This window comes from Parasteatoda tepidariorum, chromosome 6 (assembly GCF_982258835.1).
Source record: "Parasteatoda tepidariorum strain Cologne lab strain chromosome 6, Ptep-v5.0, whole genome shotgun sequence".
NCBI lineage: Eukaryota > Metazoa > Arthropoda > Arachnida > Araneae > Theridiidae > Parasteatoda > Parasteatoda tepidariorum.
The window spans coordinates 60,261,075-60,285,058 of record NC_141760.1 but is presented as its reverse complement, the minus strand read 5'-3'; the positions used below and the strand labels follow the sequence as shown (position 1 = coordinate 60,285,058).

Below are 23,984 nucleotides of genomic sequence, written 5' to 3'. Positions count from 1 at the left end.
GCGGAGGGTATGACACCCCCGCTTCGGTAGCCCGACGACCTGCGCGCGAAGTCGAGCACTTTACGGTAGCACAGTTAAACGAGGGCCAATACCGCACACCCTCGGTCCCTACGCAGACTGATCCAAGTGGTCATCCACCCGCACACTGACCGCAACCAGTGATGCTTGACTTCGGTGATATGCTGGAAACCGTGTCTTAACGATCAGTCCACTGCAGGACCTGAGAGTATGTGACATACATGCATGTGAATCGAAAGATCTGTAGTCTGTCGTTAAAAAGTACCATGGGTAGAGAGATCTGGAGAAAATTTTCTTCCCCTTCAGATCGACGTCTAAATTGAGGAAGGTATGTTTCTCAGACAATCACCAATAGGCGATCGCAACGCTCTAATACGCCATCTGAGGAGGAGACTGGTTCCATCCCTTTGACCCTTCCCCTCCGATATTTTTCCCTATCTTAATATTTTTTGCATTTATCGCAAATAACTCGAAAAATTCTGCCACAGTGAAATCATGTATATACTGTAAGATCTGGTATTACTCTTCTACATATTTATTGTAATATCTATTCTTTTTTTCTTTATTTATTTTAATCATATCTGTTAGCATGTTACTTCCAAAGTTGTGCTACAAAATACTAGGGGCCTCCCTGGCCGAGCGGTATCGCCGGTCCAAACGCTCTGTTAAGCGTGGAGGTAGCGGGCTCGAATCCCGCCATAACCCTGGATGTATTCTTTGTGATGTCCTTCTCTGAATTGTTCTATCTGTATTTTCTACTTGACAATGACTTATAAGCCTATATTGAGCACACAAGTCAGCAAATGTATGTAATTTCAATAAAATAAATACAAAATACTAGATGCATAGCTGGCAACTCTACTGGATTTTGCGAGTTTATCGTGATCTACTCGTTGGTTGTCAAAAATATTCTTTTTAAATTTCCATGACGCTTTCTTTTAGAACTATGTTTAATGTAGTGTAATGCAATGTAGTTAACAATTATTTGTGGTGTTCTAAAAACTTCAGTGTTTTTATGCGTAAGTAAGTTATTATACTGCTAAGTTCAAGAATTTTTAAGTTTAATGTGATTAATAAATAATTTACTATAATAATTTATCTGAGAAGCATCATTTGAGCAAATATTTCATTTCCTTTATATTTGTTATGTGTTTATCACCTATTTGTCATTGTTTATATTCGTAGTTTAAGTTCGAACACAATATCAAAGATAATTCTCTAAAGCTTGCAATGACTTTGATAAAGATTAGCCTGTTTGAAACAGTCATGACAAGTTAATTAAACCCATTGCACATAAATAAAAAATTGTTGCTAGACGCTGAATTGAAAATTACAGACAATCCTAAATGCTAGTGAAGTTTATGAAGCAACATGCGGGGCTCAATTTGATCATCGATATATTTAGCTCGCAATAGACTCTGATATTAAGACTCTACGTCATCGATATTAAGACTCTACGATTTATGACTATCTTGGAGTGATGGTGAAAATAAAATCAGCATTGCGCACCTACCGCCTTTATTTCCCTGACAAGCTGGTACCCGCTCTAAAGCTGAATGGATTCAAAACCTAGACTAGATCCATAGTTTTTTTTCATCATATCTTTGGTGTGAATTTAAAAACATTTTGTTCACAGAACTCGATGTACAGTGTGCAAAATAAAAAAACAGACCACCCTGAATAAATTTTGATCTAATAATCGGATTTTCACGTTTTATAACTCAACCTTAAAGGTTCGAAGGTTTGATCTCAAATATGCTAATTAATTAGTGCAGGCGGTATTTTAAGTTACGAAATCAAACACAAAAATGTGCTTTCTCTGAATAAACATACCTTTTTTCCGACGAATTCTCCCAAAATATAGGGGTAGCCACAATCTGGGGAATATGGTCCCTATAGTTTGATCAGGAGAGCGATCCAAAGTTTGGATGCCTTAATCTTAATTTTATATTTTGCATATTTCGCTATATATAGAGACCTTTTTAAGCGAGTTAAAAAAAATTTTGAACATAATTTTAAAATTCGTTTATTCAAAGAAAATTGCATGCATAAAATAAACTTCAGTGAATATTTTTTATTTCTAATTACGTTATTAAATAATAGCTGGAAAATTTCTGAATTTTAAGGCATACAACTTTTTATACAATTTAGTAGTATGTAATTTTACACGGCAAAATACAAAATTGAGCTAAATCTATCGAATTGTTCCTACGTATATTTAAAATTCAATTTCTCTGAAACTATTCGACCGATTTTGCTCTAACTTTGCATTTTGTTATGCGAAATTACATATTTTAAAAGGATGTAAACATTTTATACCTCGCAATTTAAATTTTTTTCGACTATCACTTAAAATTATAAATATTTACTAAAATATATTTTTTGTATGATGTAATCTTTGGATAAACGAATTTCGTAATTGAGGGCAAATATTTCTCAATTCACTTAAAAATTTCTTGAGATATGTTGCCATGCACAAAAAGTAAAATTACCATTACGGGATTTTAAGCATTGGACCGCTCTCCTGGACAAACTATTGAAACTACATTTCCCAGATTGCGGCTACCCTCAATATTTTAGGTGTCAGAAATTCGAATCTGTTGAAAAAAAAGTTTGTTTGTTCAGAGAAAGTACGTTTTTGTGTCTGATTTCGAGACTTAAAATATCGTCTGCACTAAGTAATTAGCATATTTGAGGTTACCCCCTCGGGACATTACAATTGAATCCTAGAAGGTGAAAATCTGATCATTAGATCAAAAATTCTTCAAGGTGGTGCATTTATTTATTTGCTCACTGTATATAATTTCAGTAATATGGGTTGCAGTTTCTTCGATTACTATTATACTAATTAAATTGTATTATCCTTTTTCTGATGTAATCAATGCTTTAAATCGTTTACGATTATTAGTAATTTATTCTTGTTTAATCATTATTTAGAATGAATAACAATTGTAATTAACACCTAATTCTAAACGGTGACTTGTTGATATGTATATAACTGATGGTCTGCCCCGACTACCAGCCGCGACAAAAAATCACGCAAGCGGCCAACTAATCATGGTGTGAGAGATCCCTTTGACGTCGGGTTAACAGTGAGAGATTCCATGAACGCAGATTTGGTGAAATTTTATCCAAACAATTTTTCATAAAAACAAGATAGTCTTGATACTTGACCCACGCATTCCGTTGTTTCCTAGATTGGGATCAAAATTGAAAGGGTCTCGGTCATGAAGAACTGTATTTTATATAATTTATGTTAGTAAAAATTATTTGTATCTTTAGTTTTGGTATTATTCAATTACAATCAGGACTTCTAGATATGATATTTATACGTAGAGGTTATAAAAATAATTTTAAAATAAATTTGTCAAACTGACAATTAAACAATTTGTCACTGCTGTAAAAGATTTTCTCGAAAAAGTTTATGAGTTAGCATGTATGTAAACGTTCAACCATTCCTGGAATTTTGCAGCAGTTTTTTCGTGTCAAGAATTTTTTCTATACATTATCGACAAAACACTGTTGAAAATAAAAATTTAAAATAAAAAAAAATGTAAAAGGAACTAATATAAAGAAAAACAAGCTTTTCTAAAGGCTAAAAATCTTCTTAGTTAAATTTTCCTTAAGTCGTTCAAAAAAAAATCGGAAGATAGTATTTTAAATCTGTTCCCCCTCTTTTTTTTGGACGTCTTATTTGAATTATCTAACAGCTATGTCTAAAATACATAAAATTAAAATAGAAAAGCAATAAATAAAATTTTAAACGAAGTTCTTTTAAAAACTAGAAGAATTTCTATTAGCCTTATTAATTGTACTGAAACATTGAGGCAATGCTTAATGTTCAAACTTCAACATTCTCATTCAATTAAAAAATAATAATAAAAATAAAAGGAGAGAAAAAAAAATTATAAATAATCTCACTAATTTTTTTTTCTTCAAATGGCAGGCACTGAACATTATTCTTCGCCTAAGAAGATGCCGAAATTGTTACTCATTTCACGTTACCCAGTGGGCACCTGTGAACCAAGGTCACGGAGGCGAGCAACATTATCCACGCCACACGGCCACAAACCCGTTTATAGGGTGGGCCACATTCACACATCACACACAACAGAGGACAACACAAAAGAGAGAAACATCCATGCCCAGAGCGGGATTCGAACCCGCAGCCATTGGCTTCGCAGTCAGGCGCGCTACCCGCTCGACCACCTGACCGGCGAATCTCGCTAAATTTATCTTTTGAAAATTATTGTAAACCTGATTCTCCTCCCTCTCAAAATACTGTCTTAAAAACTGCTGCTCACGTCATGCGCAACTTTGCACTTATATTACTGCTGGTGATCATTTATACTCTTGGAATTTACTTGCTTGGTTGAAGTTTAAAATTGATGTTTATTAATGATATTTTGTTTTATTGTTTCAAGCTTAAAGATATTTCCTTTTCTTGGATACAAAAAGTAGGTACTCGGTTTGATTGCATTTCATTTACCTTATTGAGTATTTAATTTACGCGTTGCTATTTGTTTTTTTAAGATTATCAATTAATATTAGCTTAAGAATTTAAAACTTAAATTTATGCTTGGGACGGCCTTACCCAAAGGACATTGAATGCTTATTATGCTCCCTTCTTAATTTCAATAAGTTTCAAGTAAACACTGAAACTATAATTTAAATTTAATTATCAATACTTTAATTTATTATTGTTATTACTATTTTACCTTAAATTTTTCTTTTGGGTGTATGAGTTGCCTATAGATTCAAGTAAATAGTTCCAGAGACATGTCAAAAAAAAGCAAAAAGTACATTTAACATAATTATTAAAAATAGAAATTAGCTCTAACGCTAATTAGATTTGGATTAATATCAAAATATAGCTCAACAAATAAAAATATTTCAGGAATTGGAGATTGGAGTTTTATGAGGCTCCAGACTACTTATCAGGATTTAAAAATAGAAACTGTGTATTACTATAATTTGAATCTAAGTTTCGCCAAACGTAGCATTTATAATATTTTCTTAACCCACTTTCGTGTGTATCTTATGGCTAGAAGATTGTACTTTAAATTTCGGTAACTTTACGATAAGCTTTAGCACTTTAATTTCGGGACAGGATAATACATGTTTTATTCATTTTCTAATCACCATAAGTAGAATTGATAGCTTATAGGAATAATCTTCTATCGAAGATTTGACTTTTTTCTTAGTAGCTGGGAATGTTCAAATTAAAATTGGAAGTCTGTGCTATATGCCAATACATGTTTTAACCACTTCCTGTCCACTATAAGCAGAATTTATTACCAGATTATTGGCTAATAGGAAATTATCATAAATCTAAATGTAAACCCCTTCCCGACTAGCTAGTGTGCGCGATTTCAGAATAAACGTCTTAATCGGGTGCATATACACCATCCCTTAAATTAATTGCGCTTATTAAATGGGCACTAGAATTGTATAACTACAAATTCAGAAATTTTTTGACCATTATTAATTGAAATAATGTGGAAATTTTTTTTTTTTTTTTTGACAGAATTATCTTTGGTTAAATAAATTTTATAATTTGTGTAAAAATTTTAACTTATTTGAACATGAATGTTTGGATCTCTTAATGTTAATAAAGCTTTTACAGTATTTTGCTACATTTGAAGAACTTTTGAACTTTTTTAAGCGAATCATGAAGTTTTTGCACAAGATTCGTTTATCCAAAGATAATTCTATGCAAAAAAAACTTGAAATAATTATTTTTTATTTTATTTACTAATTGTCGAAAACACTTTGCATTGCAAAATATAGAATTTTTTTACATAATTTTTAAGAAAGTAATTTTAAAGGCAAAATAAGAAATTTGAATGAAATCGGACTAATAGTTTTTAGGTAGTCCAATTCTAAAAAAAGTTATTTATGTAAAATTCGGTTTCTGAAGAACACTTCGATTGATTTTATTCAAATTTTAAATTTTTGATTTGCATAAGAAGTTTTACAAGGCGAAATTCGCAGAAAGAAATTTTAACATTTAAGATTTAACCTTTCTACCGCTCTTCTTCATAAACTGTTGATACCATATTTCGCATCTTAAAGGTTCGAAAGGATGACATACATGCTAATTAATTAGTGCACATATTTTAAGTTACGAAATCAGACAGAAAAACATATTTTCTCTGAACAAACATGCCTTTTTTATGGTGTTTCTTGGGTTTTTGACTCTCAAATTATAGGAGTGGCAGCAATCTGGGAAAAAAATATTTATGGTCAGAAGAGCGTTTCATAGTTTGTACCCCTTAATGTTATGTATTACTTTTAGGTATGAGACCACATCTTGAGAATTTCTTAAAGCGAATTGAAAATTTTTTTGCACTGAATTAGAAAATTCGTTTGTCCAAAGCTAATTCCATGCAAAATATAACTTTTAGTCAAAATAATTATTTTTTATTACTTTAGTAAATGATAGTCTAAAAAATTTTGAATTTAAGTTAACAATTTTAAATAGAAAAGCGCAAAATTTGAACGAAATCAATCGAATAGCTCTTAAAAATGCGACTTTTTCAAAATTCGATTTTTCAGGAACTATTCGATCCATTTTACTCAATTGTTGTATTTTGCCATTTAAATTTCCCTCTTTAAAATGTTATAAAAAATTGTATACTTTACCATTCAAAAAATTTTCAGCTATTATAAAATAAAATAAAAAATTAAATATTTGTCGAAAGTTATATTTTGCAAAGAATTATCTTTAGATAAACAAATTTTATATTTGTATGCAAAATTATTTTAATTCATTTAACACTAGAAAGACTGAAACTTAGTATATACCTATGTTGCCCAAAAGCAGTCAAAATGACTACTTTTTTCAAATTTGTTTAATTAATGTTTAATATTTTTATATTATTTACAGTTATATAACAAGTTATTAGTAAATATTAACAATAAAAAAATTTACTTCAGTTGGAAAGAAAATATTAATTTATGCATTTTTATTTGCACATTTTTTGCAAATGAAAAAGCAGTTGAAAAGCAGTCAAAATGACTTCCTGTAGGCAACCTAGTGTTAAAAAGCTCTCAAGACATGGTGAAATACGCAAAAAGTAAAATTAACTTTAAAGGGTCTAAGCTTTGAACTCAGACCACACTATTGGGACGATTTATCTCAGATTGCGAATACCCGTTAGGCGGCTCTTTTGACCAAACTATTATTGAGACCATATTTCCTAGATTGCGGCTACCCCCTATATTTTGTGGGTCAGAAATGTGCATCCGTCGAAAAAGGATGTTTTTCACAGAAAGTACGTTTAATATTTCTCTAATTTCATAACTTAAAATATCGTTTGCATTAACACATTAGAGGTCCATCGAACCCTTAAGAATGAGTTCTAGAACGTAAATATCCGATCATTAGATTATCTCGCACTAGAGTGAACTTAAAGACATTGTTCCCAGTATAACACCGAAGTCAAGCATCACTGGCAACGATCAGTGTGTGGATGGGTCATTACTTTGATCAACCTGTAGAGGAACCAAAGGTGTGCGGTATCTATCCCAATTAAACTTTTCAACCATTAAATGCTCGACTTCACGTGCAGGTCGTCAAGCTACCGAAGAGAAGATCCATCCCCTCTGCAGAGGATCGAAATTGTGTTGACATGTCTTCGGATCATCCTCAGGAATGTTTCCCAACTCTACACCAATAGCAAACACAAAAAAAGTTTTATTTTTTTAGTAAAAATTTGTTATTATATGGAAGTATGCAAAAACTGGGTGTATATATAGAAATAAAATTGGGAATGCATGGAAATGATGAAAAAAGATTCATTTTTTTCCTACTGAAATATGTCCCGCAGATCTATAAGACACGGTTCCCAGCAGATCACCGAAGTCAAGCATCAGTGGCTGCTGTCAGTGTGCTGGTGGGTGACCACTTGGATCAATCTGCGTAGGTACCGAGGGTGTGCGGTATTGGTCCTCGTTAAACTGTTCTACCGTAAAGTGCTCGACTTCGCGAGCAAGTCGCCGGGCTACCGAAGCGGGGGTGCCATCCCCTCTGCAGAGGATCAAAATTGTGATGGCATATCTTCGGATCATCCTCAGAGATGTTTCCCAGACCGTCGCCAATAGCCCATTGTAAAGCTCTAGTGCGACGTAAATGAACTACAACGACAACAACCTACTGAAATATTTTCATAGAAACAAATAAAAAATATGACTTTATTGCTCTGATAAACTTTCAGGAGTTTAAAAAATCAAGGACGATTAGGAACATATTTGGAATTTTTCGCCAATTATGTTAATGAACCAGATTCAAGAGCATAAATTACTAATAAAATTTTTAATATATTTCTCCGTTACTGTAACCAATCTCCCAAGAATTTTTATTTGAAGTGTCATGGAATATAGTTACCAGTGGTTATATCAGACCTATGCCCCGGCTTTATACGACAGCACTATTCAGCTGACTTTAGATGTTATACCGATTGAGCAGCCTAGTGCTAGCTCGATTTGTTCATCGTTCATGATCTGGATTGGTCGAGGGAAATTCTGTCATAGCACCAATCAAGAAAAGAAGAGCCTCTGCGAACTTCGCATTGAACGAGTCGGAAATGCCCCTTTACTGTTTGAGTTGAATACTACCAAAGATGATGTTTGTTTTAGTTATTTTTTATTGATAAATTCACTGCAACTTCTACTTTCTGCTAAAATATCAGATCTGTTTATGCGAAAGTTTATAAATGCCGGTCTGATTATGGAAGAAAAAATTAAATTAATCGTCGCGGGAAAAACCCCTGAAAATGTAAAATTCTTATTCAGTTACTTTCCTATTTATTATTACAATTGTTTTGATTTAATTAATTTCTGTCATCCTAAGTAATATCTTCTGCTATTAACTGTTCATTATGGCGTCCATTGGTGTTACCGAAACTTTTAAATTCATCAGCTGTTTGTAAAATGTTAATGTTTTATTTCTTGTTATTGCCTGAAACTACTTTGTATGCGTTCGGATAAGTAATTTAACTGTTCTCCATTCATGTTATAAAATTTTTTTGGAAGGGTTTTGTTAATTGATCACTTTTCTTACCCTGTTGTCAAAAAGATGGATGATCAGTCTAAGGAACAATTGTATGAGTTGGAAAATTATCTGTAATTTTCTAGTAACCTCAAAAACTGAACTCAAATTCTTGTATTTTTTCCATGTAATTTACGCATGATATAATTATATCTATACATATATATTTATATAATTCGAGTGCTAGGCTTATTCAAATTTAATATATTGTATAGTGATTTTTTATTAATTTATAAACAACGTGTTACTCTATACTTTACCTTATTCTATTGCTTTGCTTGCCCATTTAATAACCTATCTGTAATAATGTATTATTGTCATATTGATTTTAATAGTTACATCTTATATCAATATGGTAAATATTTACAATTGGATTCGCCTCTTGGGGATCGATTGTGGGAACTTCAGTTGCCAAGGTGCCAAATAGATTTTAAACTCACAAATTTAAAAAACAAAACAAACATGTTTACTGAAGGGTGGCTACGAGTTTCACCTTTAGAGTTGGTCCTTTTCTGTGATGTTTTTTTTAGTTTTTATTTTCTCTGGGAGGGGGGGGGCTGCTGGGGGAGATTTCCATACTGTGATCTGTGGCAGAATAATTGCCATGTCTTGGCAACTTCCTTGCAACAACCCTCAAGAAGCTAAAAAAATATATATAATTGTCTGATAATAACTTGTGAAATACTTTTGGATTTTGTTGTTAATGCTTATATGTTGTAGGGACATTATCTATAAATTAATTGGCTGTTGCCCACAGGGTTGGCTTTTTGCCGTCAGAAATTGATTTTTGCCATGCCAGTGGCAGAAACTGGTAATAATCGGTAAAAACTGGCAGAAACTAAAAAAACTTCTATATTAGTTCTAGTAATTGCTTAATGACATTTTGTTTAAGTGAACTGAAAAATTTAACTCCATGTAACTGTAACAAATTTTTTAATTCATTGTTTGTAAATATATATTATTTTGTTTATATTAAATATAAAGAGTGCAGCATATCAAATATTTATATAAAATAGAGAATAAAGTAATGTAATAATAAGTATTAATACTAGATTTTAGTTTATTATATTAAACTCCGAAATTCAGTAATTATTTTCATGTAACACTTAACGTAACTGAATAGAGCTATTTTCAAATAATTTTTTTATTTTCAAGACATAATTTGCATGGCATGCAGATTTAAACACAGTTGCTGATACATAGTGACATACAGATTTAAACAGGCAGTTACTGATTATCATTTGCTAGCTTATATGCTGCATCCAACGTATTTGGGATTGAAATTATCACGTGCTGAAGAAGAAAGTGCCAGAATTTTACTCTCCAATTTTAACCCAGATTTTGTACCTTATGTCATAGCTTTGCAAAACTAATTGACACTATTTCCTGAAACTTATTTTTCCAGTCAAGTTTTGACAACTACCCCAGCTGCTACATTATGGTCCTGTTTTAAAAAATATGCAATAGATGAAAGTTTCACAAATCTTGCTTGTTCCTTGATGGCAATGCCTGCTAGTTCTGTTGGACTTGAGAGAATCTTCTCAAATTTCTTGTTCGTGTATAGCAAATTTAAAAATTGTTTAGGTTTAGAAACTGCATCAAAACTTCTCTTTTGTTATAGATTACTACAGAGTGCAAACAATGTAATTATTGATTTTGAATGGTGATAATTTTGTAAGTAAATTTTACTTTGTTTAACATTTAATTGTTTTTTCTATGAATTATCCATTGTATGTCAATCTCAGTTCTTACTTTTGTCATTATCTGAATTTCTGCCACAAATGACGCAGATAAGGGTTTCTACCATGCCAGTTTTAACCGGTTCCTACCAGTGGTTTTGACCACCTCAGCAGAAACTTGCCAACCTTGATTGTCCTTGGCTTCACCAGTGCTGAAATACTAGGGTTATTAACTATTTTCAAGGGATATGCATGATATTGTGAAATTTTCTTAATTTAAGTAATTATATAAAAAAAATTTCCTGCAATCACATACACAAACAATCTTTAGTATACGTTCAGGACATTCCAGCATAGTAGACAGCAGAAATGGTTATATTTCCGTTTTGTGATCTGTCACGCCAACTACAATTGCTGAGGTGCCAAATTAGATTTTAAACTTGCAAATTTTTGTTAAAAGAAAAAGAACAAGCAGATGTTTGCCTGGGGGTGGTTAGAAGTTATACCTTTCGAGTTGATCCCATTGTGTGATATTTTTTTTAGTTTCTCGCTGGCTGCCCAAAAGTTGCCTATTGTTCTGCCACAGATCATGATACAGAAATCTCCCCTCAGAAATATTAAATTTATTTCCATCGTTGTTGTAAGACAAGATAGAAATTAATTATATCCTGATATAATTGCCTGAAAATTTATAAATAATTTTATTCTTAAAAATCTGAAGTAATCATGATATAAATTAATTAAAATCAATATTTAGATTAATAAAAATTACCAATCTGTAGTTATTTTCTATAATATCAAATATTATTGATCTTTAAGTATAAATTAAACCACATATTTTGAAAAAAGCAGTTAATAGTTTCAATTATTTTGGCTATAATTTTTTATCATGATTATATAATATGAATCATAATTATAATAATTCAAATACAGTAGAGAACCGATTATTCGGAATGATCGTGACCATCACTATTCGGGATAACTGATTTTTTCCGGTTTTCTGAATAGCTATAAAAAGCAGTCTTTTTATTAAACTCAAAAAAAAAAAAAAAAAAAATTCGGAAATAATCTTAAATAGAAGAAAAAACGATGAAGTAATACACTAATGATTATTTCCAAAATGATGGTAAGGTGAACATCTTTCAAAAAAGAAAGAAAAATCCTAAAGTCTTATAAGGAAAAAAAAATTTTTTTTTAAAAAATTGCGGGAAAATTTATCGAATTTCATTCCGGTTTTTTGGTTTTCTGATTTCCGGATATCTGGTTCTGTACTGTACAAATATTGGGCTTGATTTAAATAGTCATGTAGCTTGACTTCTAAAGAAATTCTTAGGTTTTTGTCTGATTTCGACATTTTTTAATTTTGTTTAAACCTTTAGCACCGTTCCACTCTGAGAATAGACTTTTTACCAGTTGTTACTTTGTGCGGAGTGAATAATAGTTATATATTACTTTTTGTTACATATATTGCCCACTTTATGTTTATTGTCATTTATTTTCCATAAAATATTGCAACATAAAGTACTATTTATCATTTTAGTAAGTATAAACTTGTTCATTAAATAGATTCATTTTATTTTTCTCTGTGAATTAATATTATATGTATTTCTTAAATCTATTTGTTTTTGGTTGAACTTACTTTTTTTTGTTGTAGGTAACAGAATTGCAACTCGATGGATGCGAAGGTCCTCCAAAGTTGCAACTTGTGCAGCAATTTTCTAATCTAGAATCTCTCAGTTTAAATAATTGTTCTCTTACAAACTTAAAGGGATTTCCAAAATTACCATCATTGAAAAAAGTAAAAAAAACTCATTTATTTTATGCAATATTATAATAACTAAAATCTATTTCATGTCTTCTTAACAATAGGTTTTTTATTTATTTGCTTGTAAAATATTTCATATTGAACAAAAGTGTTTTATTATAAAAGATTAGGAATTGGCTTTCATTGTGTAGAGTAAATTTTTCTCGAACTTCTAACACCTTTGTGTTCTGGGGAAAACGTACTAAAGTTTCAATTGAAAATAAATAAAATCTAATTTTGTCCCCTTATTAAAAGTTAATGCTTATAGTCTTGGAAACATTTATCTTCCATTAATAAATTTCTGTCTTTTTATTCAACTATTTTAGATATACTAAGTTAGAAAATGTAGTTTTTGAGTATTTTGTAATGATATTTATATAAAAATGTTTTTTGTAACATCAGTCACAAGCGCTTTTTCTCTATTTGTCATTTCATGTGTACTTTTAATGTTTTTTTTTTTTTAAAAATAACAACCACATTATTGCTTTTAAAAAAAGAATTTCGAAATAAAAATATATTTTACCCAGTGTTCTGTCTAATGTAACATCAGTTACATGTTATGTTTTCATTCTAAATAAAACATCTATAATTTTAATCTTATTTGCTTAATATTAGGCTATTGAATCATCAATATATCATTTATCAGATATCAATCATATTTATCAATGAAAAAGTTTAACAATAAGAAAATCTATCAAAATGTAACATCAGTTACCATGAAACTTTATTAGGAGTGCACAACCTGCATCCCGCGAACAGTTGACGTAAGCCCATGGCAGTGCCTGAATATTACAGAAATATTACATTATGTTAAAAAAAAAATAATAAAAATTTTAAATTTCGCTATCTAGTTTTCATTTTTTGATTTCCTTAACTAAGCAAATTCTATTTATTTTATATCTTTTTTTTTTATTTTTACAGTTATTGATACAAATGTCTATATGGTTTGAAAATTTTAATATTTTTGATACAATATTATGATGCACAAATTTAGAGTATGAGTAAATACTTTCTGAAGTACTTGATTACCCTTTTATTTATTACCTGTGTTGTTGACCAGCAATTTTGCTCAGAAACTATATCATGCTTTTTTTTTAGTCCTTTATGTAATTAAATATGGCAGTAACATTCTAAATAAATTTTGGTAAATTTTATTTGTGCTGAATTAAATAAAATTAAACTTATTTAGGACATAATGTCTAAAGCTTTTGCAATAGCCTATATCATCCTGTGTTTCATAAATTGAAATAGAGAATGCAAGTGCATTACCAAGTTAAGCCATCATAGGTCAACAACATTTGGCCATGAAGAGACAAGCTAAATCTTCACTGGCCAACAATGTGTTAATACCATATAATTATGACATGTGGTTTTTGAAATACGTTTTATATAATTCCCTTTTAATATACTTTATTTGTATCGTCAAAAATTCAAGTTTTGAGGACAGTGCACTGCTTTTCCAAATTGTATTTAAAGTCTCCATTATTAAAATTCAACATTAGTACGATACAATATTAAAAGTGCTTTAAAAAAAAACTTTCATATTTATCATTCATAAAACCTCTTCTATTTTACTAGAGGTAAAAAGTACAGTACAGAACCCGTTATCCGGAAATCAGAAAACCGGAAAACCAAAAAACCGGAACGAAATTCGATAAATTTTCCCCCCATTTGAAAAAAAAAAAAAAATTTTTTTTCCTCATAAGATTTTAGAATTTTTCTTTCTTTTTTGAAAGATGTTTACCTTACCATCATTTTGGAAATAATCATTAGTGTATTACTCCATCGTTTTTTCTTCCTTTTAAGATTATTTCCAAAAAAAAAAATTTTTTTTAGTTGGGTTTAACAATAAAAAAACGGCTTTTTGTAGCGATTCAGAAAACCGGAAAAATCAGTTATCCGGAATAGCGATGGTCCCGATCGCTCCGGATAATCGGTTCTCTACTGTATATTCTTAACTCCCTTCAAGTATAGTCTCAATTAAATGTTGAATCTTATTTTGTGCCATAATGGTTTTGTTTTTATTTTAATCATAATCATTTTAAGCCCTGTAAGTTCTTTTTAATTAGATGGTATTTAATTTGCATTTATATTTCTTAATAAAATATTTAATATTTAAATTTTTTTATTCATTGAACATTTAAAAGTGTTAGAATTTTTTTAAAAATAATTTTTGTTTTATATGGTGTGATAAAAAAAAACATGATTTTTTCCCCAATATTTATATTTATTTTGATAAATCTGTATGTGTTAAGACTGAAAAGTATTAAAAAAAAAATATCAGTTTTGCTTTTTGCAGTTTTAAAAGTTCTTTCAGTTTTAAAAGTATTTAATTTCATTATAAAGTATTTAATATTACTGTCAAAAAGGATTTAGTGCCTTCATAAAATAACCATAAATGTGTCTCATTAATATCTAAATAATTGGCCTTGCAGCCTTTCTCTAAAAATTTCTGTCATCTAAGCATATTAAAAATTGACGAAAATTAAGTAATATTTGTTGTGATGTGAAGTATATTAAGGTTATCAACTGCTTTATTTATTTATATTTTAAATAAAGAAAGAGTAACTTGTGTTTGTTTTATCATTCTTTTCTAATTCTTATTTTTCTCCCTTTTGATCTGCGTAAAGTATTTGAACCTTTGCTAAATTTCTGAGCAAGGTCAATTAAAATGTGTTACTGAATCTAATTTTTTATTTTTATCTTTGCATACATTATATTTTCAAGTTTATTATGTAAGATAATAAACTGCAGAACTTTGGCTAAGGGAAGAATGTCTTGGCATAGGCTTGTCTAGAAGGCCAAGGCCCACCCTGGGCTGTTGTGCCAATGAGAAGAAGATACATTATATTAATTTTCAATGAAAAATAATTATGCATAAAATTTATAATAATAGCTCTATGAATTTGTCTTTAGTGGTTTATATTTGTCAGCTAATAATTTCTTAAATATGAGCTAATAGTAGAGCATAAACATTGTTGTTTACACTCTTGTATAATTCGAATTTTAAAATTTATTTTTAATTTTTTTTATTTTTTTAAACTTTTAGTTGGAATTGAGTTCAAATAATATAGCAACTACATTCTTTCTTCTCCATGGATGTTACAATATAACTCATTTGAATTTGAGCAACAATAAGATAAAAGATTTGTATGTGTTAAAACCTTTAGTAAGTATAAATTTAAAAAATTCTGTTTAAAATATATAGTCACATGTAGAGATTCAAAATTTTTAGAACAAGGATTTTGTTATTTAAAACTAACATAATTCTGCATAAATATTTTAGAAATACGCAATACACAATTCTTAATTTTATTTAAATAATATCTGAAAATAAAATTTTCCAAAAATATTTTTTTAAATGTTTCTGATTTATATAGACCTTACTTAAATTATATAAACAAATTCTTATTTAAAGTTTAATGCTTCTAACTTTTTATTCAGAAATAAGCTCTTATCTAGAAATTTACACTTTTTGATTTCATTATCTAGTTGAAGCATAGCATGAGATCAAGCCTCAATCTTGGTTATGGATTTTAATCTGCAGCACAATCTTTATCAATTCAAAGTTGAATGAAATTCCAAAACTGTAAAACATAGGCTGTTTTTGTAAGAGTTAGGCTTAATACAACATGCCCATAAAAAATATTTAAATAAATATGATGCATAACAATTAAGCGCAAGAAATTTTTTTTTATTTTAAAAAAGGGAAGTTTCCATACCACTTGTAAGCAAATAACCAAAGATTTTAGTTCATTAATGTGAATGTTAGAAAATCAGATATTATGCATATTTAGCTTTATATCTACAGAATAGTTTGAGTTTTTAAAAGTTTTTCTACAGTTCAGAAAATTTTTGCATATACGTAGGAAATGATACTTTTCTACTGTGAATATTTTCCTTCTCCCAAATTTTTACTCATTTTTTTTATTTCTCAATATACTATAAAAACATTATGAATTAAAACAGTTTTCAATTGTTGTGAGCACATTTTTAGTAGTAAGAGAATCACAAGCTATGATCCAGTTTTGCCGCATAAATTTCTAGATTTCTTCGGTAATTATCAGCATAAAAGTTATAATGACACTGCTAATCTCTTAATGTCCCACAGTGGACTGATCGTTAAGACACGGTTTCCAGCAGATCACCGAAGTCAAGCATCACTGGCTGCGGTCAGTCTGCTGGTGGGTGACCACTTGGATCAGTCAGCGTAGGGTGTGCAGTATTGGTGCTCGTTAAACTGTGCTACCGTAAAGTGCTCGACTTCGCGCGCAGGTCGTCGAGCTACCGAAACGGGGGTACCATCCCCTCCTCAGAGGATCAAAATTGTGATGGCATGTCTTCGGATCAACCTCCGGGATGTTTCCCAGACCGTCGCCAATAGCCCATTGTGCAGCTCTAGTGCGACGTAAATTAACAACAACAACAGCTAATCTCTTAAATATTTTTGTATCCCTAAATTAAAATATGATATATTTTTTTCTGTAATTCTTGCTGTATTTATGTTTTTTGTTTTTATTATTATTTCAAGTTAAATTTTTTTATTATATTGCTGTCTTCTGTAAAATCCTTATTGTACAACATTATGTTTTACATAGGGGTGCACAAACTGGATCCTGCAGGAGCTTTTTGATTCAATTTATTATTTTTTTAAATTTATTATTATTTTTAATATAACTTTATTATCGCAAATTTAAGTCATGACTTTTTGATGCTTTCAATTTTCACAGATTCTATTGTAAATCTATATTGTTCCTCAATCACTTTTTCAATGTTCATTGCTATGGAATTCTGTATGTTTTTTAAATTTTTTTTTTTAAGAACGATATTTTTAATGCCGTATTACAATGCGCAAGTTTTAAATTTGGGAAATAACTTTTTGGCTGCATTGTTTGTGCCCATTTTATTATAAATCCAAGTGATGTTTCTAGTTATTTTTTTTTTGGCATTTATAACTACCAATTTCCATGTGGTTTTTAAAATCCCAATACATTTAATGCAATATTCAGACTTGTTAGTTATAAATCATGTATTTAATTTATTACTTTTTGACATGCTTCATTTTTGCCAATTTCATCATAAATCTAAATAAATTGTTTTAGTTTTATTAAAGGCAGTTATTACTATGATTTTGTACTTGATTTTGTAAATTCTGTATTTTCACTACGATATTCTTATACAATGTTTTTCTGATCGTTTTTCAGCCGCTTCTGTATAATTTTTTAAATTGCTTCCTATATATTTAGTAGGGTGTTACGACATGAGAATGTCGAATTTGAGCCCTGGCTGTTTTCAAAGTGTTTGATTTGTGACGATTCCATCATGATATTACGTCGTTAGTTGATAGTTTATCAGCAGTTTTATATAATTTTTTTTCGGCTCCTTTAACATAGTTTTTTAAATTTCCAATTTCACATGGTTCATTCATAGTTTTTTCTGAAGTTATTACTCATTTTTTTCAATTGTTTAGACATTATTTTTCAAATTCAGGTATTTTTCATATATAATGCTATTACGCACTTGAGTGCACCTATGCCCTTTAAGTGCCAAATCTTGTTTGTATCTGCAAGAACAATTTCTGATTTGTATGATTTTGTGCAGAAACGAATTCAAAAGTTGGATTATTATTTGTCTGTTTGATTATTTAAAATTTAATGAGTCAAGTGTTCAACTATTTACTTAATATTTTTTTATAAAAAGACCTTGATTCTCGATTTTTTCTTCTCGATATTCTAAAATCATGTTTCTATTATATCTAATAAGTTGTTGATAAATCAATCTCTTTATGTTGTTTTTAAAATAATAACTTTCCCAAAATAGCTTGAAAAATGGAATATATTCGAGACATAAGAATCACCTTGAATCCATGTACACTGTTGAATTTATTATAGTCTATTTTTTAATTTTTTTAGAATAAACTCAAGAATTTACAATCATTGTTGCTGGTAAACAACGAAATTACTTCAATTAAAGAGTATAGAAAGAAAATATTCAAGATGTTGAAAAGCTTAACTGATCTTGACGGAGAGGATAAAACACTTGCAGATGAAGGTATAATGTTAATTTTGATATATCCGATAATTGCAAGGTAACAATTATATCTTAATCATATTAAGTTTTTGATAATTTGGTAACAATTCATAAAAAATGCCAATAATTCTTTGATTAAAAGTAAGGCTTAATTAATTAATTTATTTTTTGCATTTCATTTCCCTCAGATTCAGCTGTCCACGATAAAGAAATCCAAGCCCATTCCATTTTAATTTTTCAGGAAAAAATATTCTGCTCTCTCTGTAGTTCATGAATTTCTTCAACAGCTTTTATCTCTGGCTGATATTCATTGAAAATGAATTAGCTTAGCTTATGCTTAGCAGTAGTTTCTTTGACAACGGTATTTTGAAAATTTCTGTGTTTTTATTAATGGTTGTTCATTTAATTTATGTTTCATTTTACTTACACCTTCCCAATTCCTGTCGGTTTCATTAGATATTCATAGTCAGGGGGTTTGCATGGAACTAGCACCTTTTCTTCCACTTCAACTAAGGAATGGAGTAGCTGACACTCCTTTTTTCCCATGGCATTTCGGGATCCCGGTATGCTTTCAGTCATGCATGGGGAGGAAAAGCACTTTAGTGGGGGGAGCAAATTTTTCTACTACATCATTATAGCAATCCACGGGAAAAGTTCCATTGCAAATCGAAATGCGTGTTAAAATGGGGTTTATCGTTTTTACTGGGATACAACAACAAAACTAAGAAGCGAAAAGGGGAAGAATCTTTGAACTTGTTTTTTTTTTTTAAAAAAAATTTTGAAACTACCATTTTCCTTAAGTTGAATTTGAGAATGTATCGTTGAACAGTAGTAAATTTGCCCTGACATATCCGTGCTCATGTAATGATAAAAATGTTACTGAAGTTTATTAAGAAATACTTTTGTTTTCTTTAACAACAATCTAGCAGTTTAAGTTAGCATTACTCTCATTCTTGTCTTCATTCGCATTGTTTGATCAATTTTTTTTCCTTTATAACATATCCATATCTTAAATCATTTATTGGAAATTTTTTTAAAACTTTAAATAAATTCAGAGCTTAAATTAGTGAAAATCAATGCATTTGTACCATCCAATGGAAGTTATAAATGCCTTTTATTGTGCTGCCATCTGCTGATAATAAAGAGGAACCACCATTAGAAATAGGGTAAATGGTCGACCTAATTCTTTCTTAATTTTTTTTGTTGTAGAAAATTACAAGTTCCACAGGATGCATCATATATTTATGTATGCACCTGTCTGTGCTTTTTGGCATATTTGTAAGGGAAATGACTAAACATAGTCTGGTTTAAGCCTATTGATTACTTCGTTTGTCTACACTATTTTAAAATTTAATAATATAGTGTACCAACAAATTTATTAATTTTAACATTTGAAGAAATTGGAAAAATTTAATGGCTTTTTAAAATTTAACTAATTTTGTTTCTTATCCTCTGGGTAAAATAGTGCGTGTAAGATTTGCTCTATTTAGGTTATTAATGTTGGTGCAATCATTTACAGTTGTGGGATTTGTTATCAAATATTCCTTTGTACTTAACTTGGTATAGTGTCACTATTAATTGAATAATACCATATTGTTGTTAAATTTTTAAAAAAAAATTTGTAACCTGAAATTATCGTACTGCTGGTTTATTTTCATTTTCACCCCCTTTCTTTACCGGATAGCCCTTTGTTTGACAAACTATTAGAATCTCCGTCTATTCTGTTATCTTTGCTAGGGTATTCCAGTTTATCCTCAACCAAAGCAAGTTTGCTGAGAACTAGGTAAAAGTCCTCATCAATAAAGTCTATCTCAGTCTGGGACTACTCCCAACTCCGTTACCTATTGGTTTGAAATTGAAAACTGGACTTTAATGAGGATGTTTTCATTCTGCAAAAGTGTTCAGCAAATTTAGTGTTATTATTAAAATGTTAATGTTATTATAATGTAAATGTTATTGTTAATGTTATTTAACTTATGTTGCTGATAATATTTGTTTTTCTATATACAGCTTATTATTTTATCTTTGCTAGTTCACTAGACGCAAAATTCTTTTTAAAACTTTCTTTTAAAGATAACTTGCTATCTTCATGTTATTGCCTAGACATTTGAACTATAAAGGTAGGCACATGTCTAATTATGGTTTTTGTTTCCTTTTTTTAAGCAATTTTAGTTGTGGAAAATTTCTTAATACTGTTACCTAGAGATTTTAAATTATTCTATCTTGATAGTTTAGCTGTTAAACTAATTTTTTTACTAAATGCTGTTTATTTATTTAATACACACACTGTTTTTGTACCTATTTTAAAATCACTTAAATATTTGTTTGCCCATGCATAATGCCTAGGTCAGTTTATATTTCTTTCCTTAATGAAAAAAAAATGCATTCTATTCACATGACTTTCTTTACTTATTTAGAACCCATTGAAAATGAGGATCCTCAGGAAACCAAACCTAGGAAAAGGAAGTCTAAAGCACTTGACTCTCCTAAGAAAAAAATGAAATTATCAACTTTCCAAACTAAGAATGCTTTGATGCAGCTAAATGAATTAAAACCAGGGCTAAAATATGTTGTTGAATCTGTTTCTGGTCCTTCTCATATGCCAGAATTTGTTGTTTCAGTTGAAGTAGATATGCAAAAATATGTAGGCCGGGGAAATTCAAAACAGACAGCTAAACATTCTGCTGCATTAGCTGCTCTCTCATCATTTGTTCAATTTCGAAACATGCCAGAAGCAATGCTAGCATTAAGTCAGTCACCTGCAACATCAGATTTTACTATGGACAATGTTGAGAATGAAGGTTATAATTTTAACAAGTTTGAAGTGAAGAATAATGGCAATGGAAGTGAGATAATGATATCTTCGGGAAATCAAGCTCTAAAGAAAAATTTTAAACTTTTATCTGAAGCTGATAAGAAAAATCCTGTTATGTTATTAAATGAGATACACCCAGGCTTGACATATAAACTTATTGAAGAAAATGCAGGCCAACCAAGCCAGCGTTTTCGCATGACAGTTGAAATTAATGGGGAAATCTATGAAGGCACTGGTCAAAACAAAAAACAAGCTAAAGCATCTGCGGCTCGCGCAGTACTATCAAACATGTATAATGTAAGTTATAACAGTTTAATCACTGCTTCAGTTCCACCCGATTCTCCAGAAGCAAAGCTATTTAATTTCCCCCAAGCCATAGCTGATAAAATAGCAAAAATGATGAATTCAACATTTAGCGATGTAATGGTTAGCAACCCAGAGTATGCTAAGTGGAAAGTTATTGCTGGTATAGCTCTAACTAGAGATGAAAATATGCAAGATATTCAGATCATCAGTTTAGGGACTGGTACTAAATGTATAAATGGTGAGCATATTAGCATGGTTGGAGCCAATTTGAATGATTGTCATGCAGAAATTATCTCTCGCAGGTGTTTGAAAGACTTTTTGTACACAAATCTAGAACTCTATCTTGAAGGGGAAGGAGACCAATCAATATTCATGAAGAGAGATGGTGGTGGATTTCGTTTGAAGCCCTTTATTAAATTTCATTTGTATATCAGCACTGCACCTTGTGGTGATGCTAGGATCTTTTGCCCGCACGAAGAAGGAATGATCGAAGCTGTCGATAGGCACCCAAATCGTAATTCCAGAGGTGTGTTGCGCACAAAAATTGAATCTGGGGAAGGTACTATACCAATAAAATCTGGGCAAGGTGTTCAAACGTGGGATGGAATATTACCGGGACAAGAACGCTTATTGACTATGTCTTGTTCTGATAAAATCTGTGCTTGGAATGTTCTTGGATTACAAGGAGCTTTATTGAGTCATTTTGTGGAACCAATATATCTCGATAGTGTCATATTAGGTGGTTTATTTCATCCTAACCATTTAAGCCGTGCACTGTTTGGGCGCATAGAGCCAGTACTTAAAGAATTGCCACCTAATTACAGGTTAAACAAGCCTAGGATGTGTGCTATTACCAGTCCGGAACAAAGGCACTTGGTGAAATCGCCGAATTTTAGTGTCAACTGGACAACTGGTCTTGGAAGAGCAGAAGTTGTTAATGCTATAACAGGCAAAACTGAGAATGGCCACGTATCTCGAATATCCAAAAGAGCCTTTTTCCAACGTTTCATGAATATACACGATCGACTGTCGCACGTGAATCCTTGTCGGCCGCCTCAAATTGCTGTATACTCATCGTTCAAAAGTGTTGTTGACAGTTATCAATTAGCAAAAATTGCTTTGACCAAAGCTTTCTTAGAAGCTGGTTTGGGACAGTGGGTGAAAAAACCTCCTGAACAGAATGACTTTGAACTCGTATTTTAGTAAATTTTGTGTAATTTTCATTCTAAGTAATATAAAAATCAGACAATTTTAAATAAAATTTATTATAAAACCAGATCAATGCATCCAGCACAGTTATAAACTCATTGATTTTTTTTGTAAATAGTTATGTTATAACTATGTATTTATTCTTTATTATCATTGTTATGAGTTGATACATATTTGGGAAGCAGTGAATTAGCTTTTTTTTTTTCTTTTTACATTTTATTCTCATTGAATGTAAAAAAAAAATGTATGTTAATATTGGGTACATTAAAGCTTTAGTGTATACATAATAAAACATAAATAAATTTTACATCACTGTATTATCCTTTTTTATAGGTTTACTTTTTATTGTTTTGAATATTCAGTCATCATTCCTTGTCATCATTGACTGGGTATGAATTGATGCAATATGAATTACTTTTCAAAATATTTACGTAAAAGTACATATTTTATGATTCGGAAAGAAAAAAACTTATGCGGTTATCAATTTATTTTTGATTTAGTAATAATAATTTTCCAAAGAATTAAAACTAAAATTACCTTAACATTTCAAAAACTATAAAATTTTAAATTTTGTGATCTTTTCCAAAGTTGGTTAAGAAACAATCTTTTTCATATCTATGAACACACACTCATATATATATGCTAATTCTGATTTAATCACTTAAAATAACACTTCTAAAAATTAGAAAATAATATAAAGGAAGTTTTAGATAAACAGTATAAAAGGGTTGTTTTCTTATTAAAACTATAAAGGTATGCAAGTTTTATTTAATTGCTAACTAACAAGCGCATATGACTAAAGTATGAAAATGTTTATGTAATAAAAATTTTATTTGTGATTTATTTCTTATGCATTATACTATTAGTAAGTTACAACTGATTTTGTGATGAAAATTTTGATTTCAGCAGCTGTTTCAATATTTAAAGAAAAGTTATTTTATTAGAAATTTTCTTTGATTTTTTTTTACAACATTTAATAACAAATTGAAAAATATTAAAATCTGATTTATATCTGTAACATTAAAAATATTCTTTATTTCAATGTGTTTAGCTTTTTAAAATAGATAAATT

General features: G+C 30.1%; 1 protein-coding gene across 8 annotated transcripts; it reads left to right on the top strand.

Annotated features, from left to right (window-relative positions):
- Positions 1 to 857: 857 nt before the first annotated feature.
- On the top strand, positions 858 to 23,220 carry Adar (Adenosine deaminase acting on RNA). 8 transcript variants are annotated; one of them, XM_087165934.1, is made up of 5 exons: positions 858 to 1,037; positions 12,404 to 12,547; positions 15,603 to 15,722; positions 18,466 to 18,604; positions 21,001 to 23,220. In XM_087165934.1, exons 4-5 carry the CDS (start codon positions 18,550 to 18,552, stop codon positions 22,905 to 22,907), a joined length of 1,962 nt encoding a protein of 653 aa, XP_087022060.1. In that variant the 5' UTR covers positions 858 to 1,037; positions 12,404 to 12,547; positions 15,603 to 15,722; positions 18,466 to 18,549; the 3' UTR covers positions 22,908 to 23,220. The 8 variants fall into 8 exon arrangements, with proteins under 8 accessions (XP_087022060.1, XP_087022061.1, XP_015909012.3 ...); XM_087165935.1 differs by having other exon boundaries at positions 932 to 1,041; XM_016053526.5 differs by lacking the exon at positions 858 to 1,037 and adding an exon at positions 4,292 to 4,475.
- Positions 23,221 to 23,984: the final 764 nt, after the last annotated feature.